Here is an 18,683-nt window from a genome sequence, read left to right on the forward strand (position 1 = left end):
AATCAAACAAAATAAAACATGGAAAAGAAAATAAGATGATACCTTTTTTATTGGACATAACTTAATACATTTCTTGATTAGCTTTCGAAGGTTGCCCTTCTTCGTCAGATCAGAAATGACGAAGAAGGGCAACCTTCGAAAGCTAATCAAGAAATGTATTAAGTTATGTCCAATAAAAAAGGTATCATCTTATTGATAACACACAATAACTGAAACTTTTCTGCCTGTGGAAGCATTCTTGAAGGGGGGGAGAGAGGGTGAGGAGACTGACTGATCACAGGTCAAGTGGTTTCCTTGAGGTCACCTAGTACCAGCAGCTGAGGCAGGATCAGAGGCTGGTCACTGAAAGACTCAAGTTTCACAGCTCTGTGCTCTTACCAGATAGCACTGCCAGCCACAAATCCCAGCTTCCAAGTCTGGCAATATTGTCTTATTTCAATTCATCGCTTCTGCTGTATTCTGAAAATCTGACACCTGATTATAAACTGCCTAAACATTTGAAAGTAACTCGTGTCAGCCCAAAAACAATAATATTGAAAGAAACATGCACTACCAAATACGAAAACAAAACGCAGCAATTTTTATATACTAACAAAGCAGGTGACGGCAGAAAAGACGGCCTTTCCAGTCTGCCCACTTAATCCTGTCCACACTGCCAACCATGAAATCCTGACTACTTCTCACATATCATTCCTTATCTAGTCAGTTTTTGTTTAGTTCACCCTTGGTTCTCTGCCCTCTTGGGCAGGTAAACACAGAAGATCCCACACCTAATCCAACATGCAATTTCATATCCCAAACCTTCTTTCAAAGCTGTGTAAAAATCTAAAACCTACCAAAACTAGACAAGTAGTTGGCTAAATATACTGTCTGTATCACCAGTTCTATAATTCAGAGACAGACATGCCTCCGAAGTCCCTCCTCCCCAGTAATCAGTCAGGACCAATACTGACATTGTTTATGAAGCCCTGTAGCCTCTTGGCACCAACCTGGCTATGGCCTGCAGTATCATTTGATTGTGCTCCTTTCATTCACGCTAGCTTTTTGTCTTCATCACTGCTCCTCTCACCTCTTCTTGAAGGAATAAAGGGTGGGTTGCTTTCACCACTTCAATCTCAGTCTTGTTCCTGTGTCTCCCATAGAATATAAATTAGGATTTAGCTCACACTTTATTTTTCAGTAGTAGGCTCAAGCCAAGTTACATTCAGGAACAGGAGGCATTTTCCTGCCCCCAGAGGGCTTACAATATACACTTGTACCTGAGACAATGGAAGGTTAAGTGATTTGCCTGAGATCACAAAGAGCTGCAGAGAAATTTGAAACCTGATTTCTCTGGTTTGTAGCCCACTGCCCTAACCATTAGGTTACTCCTCCCATCCAAAGTGCAGACAAGGACTACTGGGCCCACCAAGTTTGCCCTAACTCCTTCCTGGGCAATGTCACAGATCCTCATCTGATCCCCAGCTCCCTCTTCCCCTTTGGCTAACTTGTCATTAGGGATCTCCTTTATTCCATGATTTCCTGAAATCTGTTACCATTTCATCCACCACTGTGCTCCATAAAGAAAAAAATAACATGTAACATGGAATAGAAAAATAATTTCTAATACTAAATACTAAAACTTGTTTTTCCAGTCAAACTTTAGAATGGGGTTGGGTGTATTCTGCCTACTTGTTCCACAATCCAAACAAAATTCTGGTAACTAAAATTAAAGTATGTTGACAGCCTGCTGGCAATACCACAGGGGCTGCTGTGAGGGAGACCCCTGCTTCATTTCCAAGTCACGTTCCTCTTTTCAGGTCATTTGGAGCTGGGGGATATTGCAAAAGGTTGAGAGGGAATTTAAAAATTATTTTAAAACATTTCAAGCATGTGCAGCTACAGCAGAGCCTCCCAAGTCTGACCTGGGAACCTCACAGCCTTTCAGGTTTTCAGGATATCTACAATGCATAACACACAAAGGAGCCCTTTTACTAAGCCGTGGCAAAAAGTGATCTGCGGCAGTGCGACTGCATCTTTTGTGCACGCACCGGGCCATTTTTTTTACAGCGTCCTAGAAAAAGGGCCTTTATTTAAGGTGCCAGAAAATGGACGTATGGAAAAATGAAAACCAGCGCGGGTCCATTTTCGGTCTGAGACCTTACCACCACCCCACTGACAGAGCAGTAAGGTCTCACGCGCTACCTGGGCGGTAAGCATGCAGCTCATGCCCACTGCCGTTTACCCCATGTTTTCAGCATGTGTCAAATTCGGAATTACTGCCCGGGACACACAGTAGCTGGATGGTAATGGCAATTTGGCATATGCTGAATGTGTGTAGGCTCTTACGCACCTTTGTAAAAGAGCCCCTAAAAGAGGCAAGTAACTGCTCAGAGATACAACAATAAAACAAACAAAGTTGATTAGCTGTATCTATAAATAAATCTAACTACAGTGGAGACCCAATATATGCAAATTTATTCCATGCATATTCATTGTGGGCATCCTAATAACTCACCTGACAGCAAGATCCGCAGCAAAGATTTGGGAAGCCCTGATTTAGAGATTCAGAGAGCCATAGGTCTAGGGAGGCAGATTCCAGTTCAGCAGGAAGCCCAAACAGTTAAAACTTACAAAAACATGAGTCAAAACCTTTAGCTGAGGAACTGATTCACCACAGCCCTTCTCCACTGGCAACACCAACTGAATGAAGAGAACAGAAGCACCACCTTAAAGTACAATGACCTCCCCCCCCCCCCCCCCCCACACACACACACCCCATCCATGGGTTTTAGAAAGATGAAAGATTATTTTGATGGAATATACTTCATACACATAGGAGGGCAGAAGTTTTATTTATTTATTTAGATTTTGCTCACACCTTTTTCAGTAGTACTACTACTTAACATTTCTAGAGTGCTACTAGGGTTACGCAGCGCTGTACAATTTAACAAAGAGAGACAGTCCCTGCTCAAAGAGCTTACAATCTAAGAGACAAGTGAACGGTCGGTCCGATAGGGGCAGTCAAATTGGGGCAGTCTGGATTCACTGAACGGTAAGGGTTAGGTGCCGAACGCAGCATTGAAGAGGTGGGCTTTAAGCAAAGACTTGAAGACGGGCAGGGAGGGGGCTTGGCGTAAGGGTTCAGGAAGGTTGTTCCAAGCACAGGGTGAGGCGAGGCAGAATGAGCGGAGCCTGGAGTTGGCGGTGGTTGAGAAGGGTACTGAGAGGAGGGATTTATCCTGTGAACGGAGGTTACGGCGGGAACGTAAGGGGAGATGAGGGTAGAAAGATAGTGAGGGGCAGCAGACTGAGTGCATTTGTAGGTAAGAAGGAGAAGCTTGACAGTAGTAGCTCAGGGTGAGTTACATTCAGGTACACTGGATATTTCTCTGTCCCAGGAGGGCTCACAATCTGTTTGTACCTGAGGCAATGGAGGGTTAAGTGACTTGCCTAAGATCACAAGGAGCAGAAACAGGATTTGAACTGGCCAACTCTAGATTGCAAGACCAGTGCTCTAGCCACTAAGCCACTCCTCCACTCCAAGTTATGAAACAGGAGTTAGAAACCAGAGACGGGCACCCAGAAAAGCTTGGTTTGTTTCTTTGTTTCACAATGAATGTCGTTAATAGTATGCACTATTTGCATATATTGTGCATTTGTTTTTGTCAAAGAATGTTTGCTATCCCCCTAATTCTATAAAAGTCGCCAAAAATTCCATGCGCAAATTTGGGTGCATGCCCAATTTGTGCACGCAATTTAACTGAATCATGAGCTAATTGGTGCCAATAATTGGCATTTTAACAAATTAGTGGCACTAATTAGATTTAATTGGCATATCAGCACCTAAAATTTACACACGATCTGAAAAAGGGAGCACAGAACCGGGAGGGTCACGGGCATAGTGGGGGCGTTCCTAAAATTCATGCGTGTTATAGAATAATGGGGATACTACATTTGCACTACATTTCAGTTGGTGCAAATGGCCACCTCCAAAGTTAGGCGCAATTCTCGGGCATAAGCGTTACTCTATAAACCACGCTTAACTTTAAGCACTGCTTATAGAATAGCACTTTTTTGGCGCCATACATAGAATCTAGCCCCTTATGCACATAGGGCTCAATTCAGTAAAGGGCATTAAAATCTTAGATGCCAAAAATTTGGGCTCTAAGCGCCAATTCTATAACAGCAATATTACGTATAGTTGCCATTATCGAATACTAGCCTAACTCTAGACGTAACGACTTCACATCCAAATACTGGCAGCCCAGTTAAGCATGTAACTGACGGTGTTCTATCATTTACACCTAACTGCTTGGCACACACCCTGACCTACTAGGCCATGCCCACATCCATGCCCCCCCCCCCCCCCCTTGGAGTTGTGCACCATTGAAATTAGGAGCTAAGTTTATAGAATAGGGGCATAAGTCATTTACACGCATAACTACAAATTTGTGCCAGTTAGTTCTTGTTGATGCCAATTATTAGTACATAATGAGGCATATTTTCAAAGCACTTAGCCTTCCAAAGTTCCATAGAAACCTATGGAACTTTGGAAGGCTAAGTGCTTTGAAAATATGCCTCAATGTCAGTTTAGCGCCAATTAGTTAATTTGGTTACGCATGTAAATGACCCCTCTAGGCCTAATTGCACGCCTAATTTTTAGCATCCTTTATAGAATTTGGGGGTCTGCGCGCACTCTTTCCTGATAGTGCCTGCATGCATGAACCTTTATACATGCAAACAGACGGGGTTCACACTTTCCACAGAAATGGAACACAATAAAAATTGGGTGGAAAGGACCCAATGCCAAGTGATCAGTCACCACATCATGGTAAGATGCTCCAAAAGAAACCTTTATTACGACCCAACACGGTCCGTGTTTCGGCTAACACGCCTTCTTCAGGGGTCAAATCAATCGATGAGTGCTCAATTACGTATCGATAAATGGAGCATTTAAATATCTTGACAAGTGCTTTGTAAAACGTGCTGTCAATACAGATACAAAAACTGTGCATATTTAGGAAAGAAAAGTGTGCACTATATGCAAACAGTGTGAACTCTTATTGGCAAATGACAGCCTCTCTCTTTTAAAAACCCATGATCCACCAACGAGTTAACCACAAGAAAGGCTGAACACTGGCCAGTTTGACACTTGCATGCAATTTTATGGGCCAGGATGCAGAGTATCCTGCAGAAGATAACACTTTGGGAAGCCATGCACAATAGGGAACCAGTACACAGCATATTGAAATGAATGTTAATGAAGCTATTAGATTTTCAGCCCCGAGGCAAAGAAAAGCCTAGAACACTAAGGCAGGAGCTTTGACACTACCTCAGAGAAGACATAGAAGAATTACAGTACCATCTGTAATGCTTGTTTCAACCCCCCTCCCCCAAATTACATGCAAGTCTGGGCAGAGACTACCAAATAAGAGAAAAATTCCTTTATTTGGCAGACTAACTGTGAGGTGTGCCTCAGGATGCACCATGCCAGGCAGAGGTCGCCACATTAGAAGATGACGATGTAGAGGCAGCAGCGAGTAGGCATTGCTCCTTCTTCTTTCTCAAGGTATACAAGGAGGGAAGTCTAGGTGGCCTGGGGAAGTTCATTAGATTACTAGGGATAATTTTTAGGGATCGGGGGTGGGGGTCAACTAGATTTCCAGGGGTATGCTGATTAGTGTCCAGGGAGATACAGGGTCCTCTCTGGTGGAGGGGGTCAGGGTATACAGGCTTTTCTGGGGTGGGGGATCAGGGGGTTATCTCAGTGATCCAAACAGCATTACAGAGAAGGAGGTTTTCAGAGGTGAGGGATTGGGAGATTTGAGGGGGGGGGAGTGGGCTTTTAAAAAATGTCTCTTAAGCAACACATGACTGCATACTACTGCCGTGGCTTTTTTCTGAATGCGCACATGTTTTAACGTAGTAGTAATCTGCACGCCATTAATTTACTGCATCAGAGAGCAAAACCTTTTCCTTAGGATCATGTTAGAAGCTATACGCCAAGCCATTGCCACACTGATCTAATGCACAGCTTGCTGCATTGGCCCCTCAGACTAGAGAAAACTACACTGGCAACACATGAAGGTTGATGACTTTCACTGGTAGCTAAATATCCCATACTATTATTACATAGGCGTAGTTTGACTGTTTCATTTGGGGGGGCAAAGAATGGGCGGAGCATATTAGCATATCATTTGCATATATAAATATGCAAATGAATATGCTAATATGGAGGAAGGAAATGAAATTTACAGGCAAAATATCACAGATGCACATTTCAAAAAGCTGACACATTTCAATTAATAAATTATGAATAAAATACTTTTATTTACCTTTGTTGTCTGATCATTTAGTTTTTCTATTCGCTTTGATCCCAGTGTCTTCTGTTTTATGCAGTGTCTTCTTTCCAGTAGGCTTCCCTCTGCTCCCCACCCTCCCAGTCCCATCCATCTCTTGCTCCTTCCCTCTGCTCCCCAACCCTCCCAGTTCCATCCATCTTCTGTTCCTTCCCTCTGCTCACCATCCCTCCGTCCCATCCATCTTCTGCTCCTTCCCTCTGCTGTGCCTGACCTCTCCCAATCCCATCCATCTCCTGGTCCATCCCTCTGCTCACCACCCCTCGCAGTCCCATCCATCTCTTGCTCCTTCCCTCTGCTTCCCACCCCTCCCAGTCCCATTCATCTCCTGCTCCTTCCCTCTGCTTCCCACCCCTCCCAGTCCCATTCATCTCCTGCTCCTTTCCTCTGCTTCCCACCCCTCCCAGTCCCATTCATTTCCTGCTCCTTCCCTCTGCTTCCCACCCCTCCCAGTCCCATTCATCTCCTGCTCCTTCCCACCCCTCCCAGTCCCATCCATCTCCTGCTCCTTCCCTCTGCTTCCCACCCCTCCCAGTCCCATCCATCTCTTGCTCCTTCCCTCTGCTTCCCACCCCTCCCAGTCCCATCCATCTCTTGCTCCTTCCCTCTGCTTCCCACCCCTCCCAGTCCCATCCCTCCCAGTCCCATTCATTTCTTGCTCCTTCCCTCTGCTTCCCACCCCTCCCAGTCCCATTCATCTCCTGCTCCTTCCCTCTGCTTCCCACCCCTCCGTCCCATTCATCTCCTGCTCCTTCCCTCTGCTTCCCACCCCTCCCAGTCCCATCCATCTCTTGCTCCTTCCCTCTGCTTCCCACCCCTCCCAGTCCCATTCATTTCCTGCTCCTTCCCTCTGCTTCCCACCCCTCCCAGTCCCATTCATCTCCTGCTCCTTTCCTCTGCTTCCCACCCCTCCCAGTCCCATTCATTTCCTGCTCCTTCCCTCTGCTTCCCACCCCTCCCAGTCCCATTCATCTCCTGCTCCTTTCCTCTGCTTCCCACCCCTCCCAGTCCCATTCATCTCCTGCTCCTTTCCTCTGCTTCCCACCCCTCCCAGTCCCATTCATTTCCTGCTCCTTCCCTCTGCTTCCCACCCCTCCCAGTCCCATACATCTCCTGCTCCTTCCCACCCCTCCAGTCCCATCCATCTCCTGCTCCTTCCCTCTGCTTCCCACCCCTCCCAGTCCCATTCATTTCTTGCTCCTTCCCTCTGCTTCCCACCCCTCCCAGTCCCATCCATCTTCCCTCTGCCCCCCCCCCCCCCCGAGGTCCAAGATGGTGACTCCGTTTACCCCCTCTCTTCCTCCCTCCCTCCGGTGCAGGCAACAGTCTTCAGCTTTTTCAGCGTTCCTGGCAGCGGTAGCGTTGTACACGCTGCCTTCGGTCTGCCCCGGAAGCCTTCTCTTCAAGTTCCTGTTCCCACCTATGCGGGAACAGGAACTTGAAGAGAAGGCTTCGGGGCAGAGCCAAAGGCAGCGTGTACAACGCTACCGCTGCCAGGAACGCTGGAAGACTGCTGCCTGCGCCGGAGGGAGGGAGGAAGAGAGAGAGGTAGACGGACACGCTCCTCTCGGTCCGCTTGGCTTCCCTTCCCTCTCTGTCTGCGTCCCGCCCGAAAGGAAATGACGTCAGAGGAAGGCGGGAGCAGACAGAGAGGGCAGGGAAGCCAAGCGGACCGAGAGGAGCGCGTGCCTGCATGTGGTTTTTTTTTTTTTTTTTTAAACTAATGGCGCGGCGGCGCCTCGCGTCGTTTGGGGGGGCATTGCCCCCCCTCGCCCCCCCCAGTCTACGCCTATGTATTATTAGTTATGTACAAAAAACTAATAACAATATAAAGCTAAAAGGGAAGAATATATATGATACTCAGAATCAGTATAAAGCCCCTAAAACAGTCTGGTCAATATTCGGTCATTAGTAATCAACGTTTTCTCAAGTGCTAATCACCACCAGCTACATTTGACCAGGAATATTCAATGCCAGGCATTTCAGGAACCAATGTGAACCTGACAGAGTGGGATTCCTGCCAAAACTCAAAGGGATGCTACATAGGTAAAAGGTACTTGATTTAATGATCATTTTACAATACTTCCAAAAATGAAATACAAATTTAAAAATTCCTTCACCTTATCTGAATACATTCTTGTCCAATCAAATACAACCTTTTTAGACTTAATTGTGGTTTCCATAGTAGCTACAGCCAGGCAATCGGTCAGAGGAAATACCTGATAGCACTAAAGCAGAATCTTCCAAATGGTAAGGGATCAGAACATATTGGAAACTGAAGCCAATGAAATAATACAGCATGCTAAGATTAGCACATCTTTACATGAGCAGAACTTTATGCATGAACACCTAGAACCATTAGTGACTGGCAAGATATAAATGCTTCTAAATTAAGTTTTAGCTATTTAAAAAACCTGCATTGAAACATGAGTAAATATGTGTTAAAATTAGTACATCTTTATGCTCATTTAAGTGGCAGGATCAACTGCTGCACTCCTGTGCAGAGGTATTAAAACCCTGATGACTTAGCTCACATTTTTTTATGGCTCAAAATATATGTAAGTATATAAGTCTCGCCACACTGGGACAGACCTTAGGTCCATTAAGCCCAGTAACCTGTTTCCAACAGTGGCCAATCCAGGTCCCAAAACAGTACAATACATTTTGTGCTGCTTTTCCTAGAAATAAGCAGTGGATTTTCCCAAGTCCATTTTAATAATGGTTTATGGACTTTTCTTTTAGGAAGCCATCCAAACTTTTTTTAAACCCCGCTAACCTAACTGCTTTTACCACATTCTCTGACAACGAATTCCGGAGTATGAATTACACACTGAGTGAAGAAATATTTTCTCTGATTCGTTTTAAATTTACTACTTTGTAGCTTCATTGCGTGCCCCCTAGTCTTAGTATTTTTGGAAAGAGCAAACAAGCGATTCACATCTACCCGTTCTACTCCACTCATTATTTTATATGCTTCTATCATATCTCCCCTCAGTAGTCTTTTCTCCAGGCTGAAGAGCCCTAGCCATTTCAGCTTTTCCTCATAGGGAAGTCGTCCCATCCCCTTTATCATTTTTATCGCCCTTCTCTATACCTTTTCTAATTCCACTATATCGTTTTTGATATGCGGTGACCAGAATTGCACACAGTATTCAAGGTGCGGTCACACCATGGAGCAATACCAAGGTATTATAACATCCTTGTTTTTATTTTCCATTCTTTTCCTAATAATACCTAACATTCTATTTGCTTGCTGTGCTGCTGCAGCACATTGAACAGAGGGTTTCAAAGTATTGTCAACAATGACTCCTAGATCCCTTTCTTGGTCGGTGACTCCTAATACGGAACCTTGCATCACATAGCTATAGTTCGGGTTCCTCTTTCTCATATGCATCACTTAGCACTTGCTCACATTAAACATCATCTGCCATTTGGATGCCCACTCTCCCAGTCTCGTAAGGTCCTCTTGCAATTTTTCACAATCCTCTTGCGATTTAACAACTTTGAATAACTTTGTGTCATCAGCAAATTTAATTACCTCACTAGTTACTCCCATCTCTAGATCATTTATAAATATGTTAAAAAGCAGCAGTCCCAACACAGACCCCTGTGGAACCCCACTATCTACCCTTCTCCACTGAGCCCTACTCTCTGTTTTCTATCCTTTAACCAGCTTTTAATCCACAATAGGATACTACCTCCTATCCCATAACTTTCCAATTTCCTCTGGAGTCTTTCATGAGGTACTTTGTCAAATCCCTTTTGGAAATCCAGATACACAATATCGACCGGCTCACCTTTATCCACGTTTGTTCACCCCTTCAAAGAAATGTAGTAGATTGGTGAGGCAAGATTTCCCTTCACTAAATCCATGTTGGCTTTGTCCCATTAATCCATGCTTTTGAATATGCTCTGCAATTTAGTTCTTCATAATCGTCTCTCCCATTTTGCCTGGCACCGATGTCAGGCTCACCAGTCTGTAATTTCTCTGATCACTTCTGGAACCCTTTTTAAAAATCGGCTTTACATTGGCCACCCTCCAACCTTCCGATATCATGCTTGATTTTAAAGATAAATTACATATTACTAACAATAGTTCTGCAAGTTCATTTTTCAATTCTATCAATGTTCTGGGATGCCAAAAAACTCCGGGTCCTTTAACTTTGCTTTAAGAAACACTGCAGCTTCAGCACAGCTCAAAGTATTTGGTAAAAATAGTATATAAAATGATCAGATAAATAAAGCCAGAACAATCTAAACGGTAAAGATGTAAAAAAAAAAAAAAAAAAGGCACTATGAAATTCACAAAAAATACAAAACTACATCTCAAAATGAATGATGATATAACTACTTTGTAGATAATATTTAAACATAGCAAATAAAAGAGAAACCATTAAAGCAGAATTACAAATTGAGAAATGGGGGAAGGGTAGGATAGAAAAGGTAAATTTGGCACTTACGGTGGCTTTAATTGCTGGGGTACAACAATAGGTGGTCTCTTTTTTAATGTCAAAGTCATCTGGCCCCCTGTGTTGACTTTGGGTGGGATCTTCTGGGAATTTTGCAGGGGGATGGGCCAAGATGAAGAAGCAGGGCCCTGGCTTCCAGATATAGAGGTGGAAGTGGCACCTGGAACAGAGGATTCCTCACAAGTTTTACCTTTGGTCCCAGGCTTACATATGCAGAGCTGTGGTCGCAGGCACATCCCTCCATTTTGGCATGGTGGTATACAGTTAGCTAAAAAAAAAAAAAGAAAAACAGATAAAGGATCATAGACACATACAGCGTGGTTTGATTAGGTAGCCCTGTTCCACATAAGACAGAGTAGGGTTCTGGTACAGGCAAGGATATTCTGGTGACAGCTGTGTGGGGAATAGCACCAAATTCAACTGCTAAAGCACTTCAACTACAGCCTTATACTAACTTCTTAACTAAATGAGTCTGCTGCCATTTTGAAACTAGTTCATCACTGACAACTCAACTGTCCTCAATTATCTCACACTGGTTTTAAATAAATCTGTGAGGAAAAACTAAATGGCTCTATTTACTAAAGTATGCTAAGCCCTTAGCACAGGTGCTAGAGTGAACACTAACAGTTCGGCGGCTTGACAGCACAAACTAATTCCCACCTTAACCGCCAAAATATTTTATGGCCTAGAGAAAGGGTGGAAACTGCACCTCACTGAGTTAATACAGAGGTATGTGCTAGACAATGACACGGGGACAAACTTTACCCCATTCCCACCAGCTCTGTCCCCTTCCCCGTTGGCCCTGCCTCTGTCTATGCCCCATCCCCGCAGGCTCTCATCCCGCCCCATCCCCGCGGGTTCTATCCTTACCTGCAGAAACCTCGAACACTTACGATTTTATATTTAAATCTTTTTATAAAAGTATAAAAAGGAACAATATTCTGTGCAACTGTTGTTTATAAATCACAAATAGAAAATAATAACAACATGCAACTATAATAACCACCACCACCACCCTCTACCAGCCCCATCAATAGCTGGCTTTTACTACCCCAAGGAATCCTAATCCACTCTGTTAAAATGTCGAGGGGTATAAAATACAACCCGCTCACTATGCCCTAGTGGGAGAGAAATATGCCCTATGGAGCACTGTAATGAGTTCTTAATCTGTAGATGAATAATAAGTCATCAACAATTTCAGGATTCATTCTAACTCTCTTGTCTTCCACAGTACTTCTTGCAATAGAAAATGTCTTCTCAAAAGATGTGCTGGTAACAGGAATGTACAGGATCCCCCATGCAAATTTTCCCAGTTGTGGCCAGCACGTTTCCTTGTTTTTCCAAAAAATGAAAAAACACTGTCATCTGCATCACTTGAACATAAATAACTGTCCAATTCATTAACAGCTTTCAAAATAGAGAATGACAAGGGGACAAAGTTTGTCCCCTTCCCCAACCCATCTCTACAGGCTCTGTTCCCACTCTGTCCCCGTGTCAGTCTCTAGTAGGTGCCGTTAACTGCATCCAATATCTGCAATGCACTTAACATGTGGTAAATGTGTGTAGCAGGTTTTCCTTTTAATTGGTTGTTGTTCTTTTGGAAAGGTGTGTTGTTTATGTGTTGTTTGCAGGGTTTGTGTACTGTAAGTAAGTTATTGTCTGTGAGAGGGGTTGTCAGTGTGTGGTAGATCAGGGGAAGAAAATAGATTATTAAGAGCAATTTGTTAATATTCATGTTAGCGTTGATTGTATGTTACAATAGATGCTGAGGGAGGTCAGAGGTTGACAGTGCAAAGTGGTAGTGTCTGATGAAGATTTATCGTCAGTAGTGCAATTACATGTAGTGCAGTATGGTGCAGTAGTAAGTGGAAATTTATAGTCATTAGTGAAATTCAGTGTAATGTAATATGGTGCAGTGGAAGTAGTTACAGGCCAGAAGTTAGCAATGTAAGTAAGTATTACAATTCAGTATAACACAATAGGAAATAGAAATAGCTCATTCTGCCTCGCCTCACCCTATGCTTGGAACAACCTTCCTGAGCCCTTACGCCAAGCCCCCTCCCTGCCCATCTTCAAGTCTTTGCTTAAAACCCACCTCTTCAATGCTGCATTCGGCACCTAACTCTTACCATTCACTAAATCCAGGCTGCCCCAATTTGACCGCCCCTATCGGACTGTCCGTTCACTTGTCTCTTAGATTGTAAGCTCCTTGAGCAGGGACCGTCCCTCTATGTTAAATTGTACAGCGCTGCGTAACCCTAGTAGCGCTTTAGAAATGTTAAGTAGTAGTAGTAGAAATAGCATTTAGAGGTCTAAAGTCAGCAAGTCTTTGGACATTACAGTATAATGCAGTAAAATACAGTAGTAGCTTTTTGGAATGGCGAATGCCATAACGGAACAATGTAAGCCACATTGAGCCTGCAAAAAGGTGGGAAAAAGTGGGATACAAATGCACAAAATAAATAAATAAATGCACTGTCTTGAGTTAACTGTATGGGGAGACACTGAGCACACTCCTAAGAATTACCGCAGTGGTTTTATGATTACCATGTGATGATTTTGGCAACTGATGCATGATAACTAAAAATTAACAGTGCACTAAGTGGGAACTGAATGTTCACAGTGATTGAATTTTAAAATACACAGCTACTTGTGGAAATACACCTTTGGTGGTGGGGTAGGGGAGATTTAAATAAACTGCACAGTGGCAGCTGATACTTACATGTGTGGAAATTTAGCCAATATTCAAAGAGAAATTAACCCCAAGACTTTGCACCGGTAATCTGAGTGGCTGCAGTTCTAGGAGAAACTATGTACATATAACTGAAAATTAAATTATATGCAGATACCTTTTCTCCCCAAACCAAATACGCACACCCCAGAGACCCTACTTTAAAAGCAGCTAAATATCACCATAATGTGAGGTATTCCCCTGGTGCAAATTCCAAAGGGTCCTTTTACAAAGGCGCAGTGAAATATGGCTTGCGGTAGTGTAGGCGTGGGTTTGGGGCGCGCGATAATCCATTTCTTAACGCGCCTGTAAAAAAGGCCTTTTTAAAAACATTTTGCTGAAAATGGACGTGCGGCAAAATGAATATTGCCGCGCGTCCCATTTTGGGTCTGAGACCTTACCGCCAGCCATTGACCTAGCAGTAAAGACTCATGCGGTAACTGGGCAGTAATGACCTTCATGCGTCAAATGCCACTGGACGTGCGTCCATTAGCGTGCCTGAAAATAAAAAATATTTTTCAGATGCGCGTATCGGACACGCGTCAAAAATGAAATTACCGCAAGAGCCACGCGGTAGGCAGTAACTCCATTTTGGCACGCGTTGGGTGCACATAGATACTTACGCAGCTTAGTAAAAGGACCCCTAAATGTATGAATTTTAGCACCCTTCAAAAAAAATGTTGCCTTTTGATAGATATTCCTCTACTTGTGCAAAAGTATTATTATTTCCTTTTCCTTCTACATACCCCGGTATTCCTCTAGGTCTTGCCACTTGTCTTGCTGGAGGTCATTTTAGAAATATCTAGATATGTAAAGAGCAGCATTTACTGTGCATATAAAAAGTGATTTCAGAAAGCAGTTATTTATACGTCTAGTGTGTAGAGTTTTCAAGGACCACTGTCTGGGCATGCCAAAAATGTATCTGAGTATTCCCATTTTACAGAGGGAATACATGTGCTTTTCACTACATTTCTCTGTTGGGCTTTGCACCTAATCTAGAGTGTGTTCAAGATTTTTAAATATACTCATTTCCAAGGGTTTAACGTGAAAGATTAAAGGTTAATGCCCTCAATTCTCCATCTATTTTTTTTTTGTCCCTTTAAATCTGGAAAAGAAATTACATTGGTGGCTTTCCTTGTTAATTGGTGCCATTTGAAAGTATATTTTTACAAAATCGGCCATCTACATATGTAAGTATCAGTATTTATATATGAATGTTACAAAATAGCTACTTGCATATACAAAAGCCTTGACAATGACAATCATGCAACAGCTTTTACATATATGTGTAATCCAAGTAGTTTTCAGATCAATGCCCCCACTGGACATATTTATATGCTGGTGTTTTTCTACGTATTACAAAAGGCTGCACATTTGGGTGAGGCTTTTGTGAAATACTGGAGGAACTGAGCATCCCCCTGACCCAGACATCTATATTCGGTGGAACAGAGGAGGGGGCACATGGGTCCTGGTCTCACCATAATTATCCTACCGGCTGCCCCCTTCTCTTACCTGCAGAGCATGGGTGTAATAAAATTACTGCTGGCAAACAGGTGGGAATGAGGGCTTCTCTCCTGTCCATGTGGTATTTTTCCTTCTTCCATGCTCCCCTCAAACCTTGGTCCCTGTTGCAGCTCTGACACAGCTGCAACAGCAATAGCAGCAAAAGGACTGATTAAGGGTCTAAAAGCCTTGGTGCTCAAGTGCTCTGCAAGGCTCTACTGCCTCCTCCTCCCCATGACGCACACTTCCTGCTGGTATGAGCATAGGCGGTCGGTGGCCCAACTGTTTGGGGAGGCTAAAGGGGGCGGGGTTAGGGGGTGGAGCCTGGGGCAGAGCTTCCATAATTGTCTGATAACACACAGAAAAAATAAATAAAAATAAAATAATCACAATACCTTTTATTAAATTTAGATATTAGATATGTATCATATGTCAAAGAATAAAGTGGTTGCTCAAAGCATATTCTAAGCACACTCGCTCAACTGCAAAACAGTATGCACAACTTTGTGCAAAAACACACTGTACCATAAATAATACACTGGGCAGAACCTAATACACCAATATACCACCCATACGGAAAATGCAGACCGTCAACAATATGAAACAAGGGATCATATCATCATAATTCTCATGTAGAGCCACAAAACACCCTAATTCATGTTTAATGTGGGATAAAATGCCATAAATAAGTAAATAAATATAAACTTTTAATGTTGAGCACCTGATTCTCAAAGTGATTCCAAACACTATAATGAAAATAAAATGATCTTTTCTACCTTTGTTTGGTGACTTTTTCTGATCATGCTGGCCCAGTATGATTCTGCTGCTATCTGTCCTCAGTGCAGGTCAGGAAGTCATCCTTGTTAAATATCTCCCTGACAACCCAGGACACCTCCAGCCAACCCCCCCCCCCCCCTCCCAGCAGTAAGGTAAACAAACCATAAAACAATTTCTACAACTGGACAAGGCTAGAGGGCTTTCACTGCAGCTCCTGCTGTGAGGATGGAGGTAAACCAACAATTTAAACCCCTCAGAGCACAGCAGGGGAGGCTTGGCCTGTCCAAGCCTCTTATACCGGGCGCCTATGGGTATGAGAATGGGGCTAGCAGAGCACCTGAACACTATGTCTCTGTGGCCCCCTAGTTGATCCTTTTGCTGCTAACACTGTAGAGGCCATGCTAGAGGAACTGCAATGGGGACAGAGGAGCACAGAAAAGGGGAAGATACCTGGATCACAGGCGGAAAACAGAAGAAAGAGGGAGATACTGGACAACAGGGGGAAGGAAGGGAAGTGAGTGGGAGATGCAGAACCATGGAGGGGTTGAAGGGGGGGACAATACTAGACCATGGGAGGTGGGGAGGGGGAGATGGGTCTGATGTAAGGGCTGGGGCCTGACATGTTGGAGCTGGGGCCTGGAGATAGCATATAATAAACAGCACAGCAAGCGTAGGGCAGCTGTTAACGTAAACTTAACCACCAGATCTCATTAGCAAATTGTACCCTGTAAATTAAACAAGACACCTCCCAAATGTACACTCACCTGCATACTACATGCTATCACAGACATGCTCATAGTTGCAGAATAGCGTTTATGCAGCATATTGGTATTTACGCATATTTGCCGGTATTTTAATCAATTACATGTGTAACTGGCAAGCAATTGTAAGCACCTTCTTTAAAAAAAATTACCCTCTAAATGTTGTAAGGAGCACTAACGAAGCGAGTATGCACTGAAGAACGCACATCCCTAAACATTTCCTTAATGCTTTGATGGAAAGGAAACAGTGTTGAGAAAATAAAGCCTCCCTTTTCCATCTGTCCCACACATACAGAGATGCATACCACATACAAACGCAGCACAAAAGTTGTAGTAAAATGAAAGATGATGGAATGGTCCAAGAATTCAGAGCATTACTGAGAACACAGTCCAGCTCTAGACATAATCCTACTAAAGTCCATACACTTTAGAGAAGTATTACTTACAGCTTAAGTCTGCATATCATTAGTTATGGTTATCAGGCTAAAAAAAAAAAAGCCCTGCAATCTGTTTATAGTTTGACGGTGGTCCATATTAGTCGATTTAACATTGGAGAAGTAAAACAAAAGCGCACAGTTTTAAAAAAAACTTTATTGGGAAAGCAGGTTAAATTCACACACAATGGGATTCTTCAACAGACTAAATGTCAGTCAGAAGCACAGGAGAGGCTCCTGCTCAATTAAACCATGCTGAGTAGGCTAGCTGCCAATATTCATGCTGAATACTGGCTCTGACAGCTGCGGCACTGCCCACTTAGTGCTGAGGCAATGCTTGGCCACAGCCGGCACTTAACTCTGGTCAGTACGCACAAAGTTAGGACAGCAAAAAATCTGACAACTTTAACTGCTGAACTAACTGAGCACTGATCTGAATATCGGTTGGTACCTGATTAACTTCCAGGTGACCACACTGACCAGGATATTCCATGCTGGAGCACAGAGAAGACCAGCATTGAATATCTGGGCTTATTTCAGCCTGCAGATCTCAATGGCTTCAAAACTACCGACCTCCATGGTCTAAATATCAGGCCCAGAATCAAAATTTGAATTACAGCATACATACAGCCATCTCTGGGGTGGATGGCTGGGTAACACACTAACATCTGGCCTGCATCTAAGCTTCCAAAGGAAAGAACAATGTCACAAATCCCTTACTGAACATAAGAATAGCCATACTGGATCAGACCAATGGTCCATCTAGCCCAGCTTCCTGCTTCCAACAGTGGCCAATCCAGGTCACAAGTACCTGGCAGAAATCCAAATAGTAGCAAGAACTTGCCCAAACCTTTTTTAAACCCAGATATGCTAACTGCTGTTAACAAAAATAACCAGATATCAGCATAGCCAGGGTCAAATAATACCTATGAGAGAGCACCAGGACAGAAATATTTCACTTTCAAGCATCCACTACTATTCAAAGGTTATACAGAAGTATCTGTTGTAGTGGTGGACTGTTGTTGCCCACCTTGTTCTAACCTAATTCCTGTCTTGTATGTCACACAACGGTGTTTGAGTTCTCGTTCTTTCTTACTGGGACTAACACTACTAAATTGTTTGGGCCCCGATTTACTAAACTGTGCTAAGGTTTTACAGTTACCATGCAGTTATTGCCAAAACCAACATATGGGAATGGCAAATCTTCTTCATTAAGTGTTAGGAGCTTAGTTGATATCCCAGTGCTTATAACTACGTGCATCCATTTACACCAGTGAAAATGTGGTGTAAATCCCTGCACGTAGGTTTATGCACACTGGGCCATATTTTATAACAACATGCCTAAATTTTGGAATGCCTACAAAACGCCCATTTCCCTGCCCATAGCCACGCCCCTCTTTGAACTGCACGCTTTAGAATTTAGGTGCAGTTCATTACAGAATCCGCTTAGTGAGTCATGTGTGTAAATTCTAATTATTGCCAATTAGTGCTCATTACTGTTTGTTAAGTGCTTTTAAATATGGTGGTTGGTTTCTCAAGTCAATAAGTTACACACGTTGTTAGAGAATACACCTGAATTTCTGCATAGATCTCTAGGCACGCTACAGAGAATCTGGCAGACCATGCCCAGTTCTGCATTAGCTGCTAAAATGAAACTTACCTCACAG

General features: G+C 43.4%; 1 protein-coding gene across 4 annotated transcripts in view; it reads right to left on the bottom strand.

Annotated features, from left to right (window-relative positions):
* LTBP1 (latent transforming growth factor beta binding protein 1) overlaps nucleotides 1-18,683 on the bottom strand; it is a 565,328-nt gene that overhangs the window by 485,964 nt on the left and 60,681 nt on the right. For all 4 annotated transcript variants that reach the window (XM_030196510.1, XM_030196508.1, XM_030196509.1 and 1 more), the window contains one exon: nucleotides 10,802-11,078. In XM_030196510.1, the coding sequence (XP_030052370.1) occupies nucleotides 10,802-11,078 (277 nt within the window). The remainder of the gene's footprint in view (nucleotides 1-10,801; nucleotides 11,079-18,683) is intronic.

This window comes from Microcaecilia unicolor, chromosome 3 (assembly GCF_901765095.1).
Source record: "Microcaecilia unicolor chromosome 3, aMicUni1.1, whole genome shotgun sequence".
Classification (NCBI taxonomy): domain Eukaryota; kingdom Metazoa; phylum Chordata; class Amphibia; order Gymnophiona; family Siphonopidae; genus Microcaecilia; species Microcaecilia unicolor.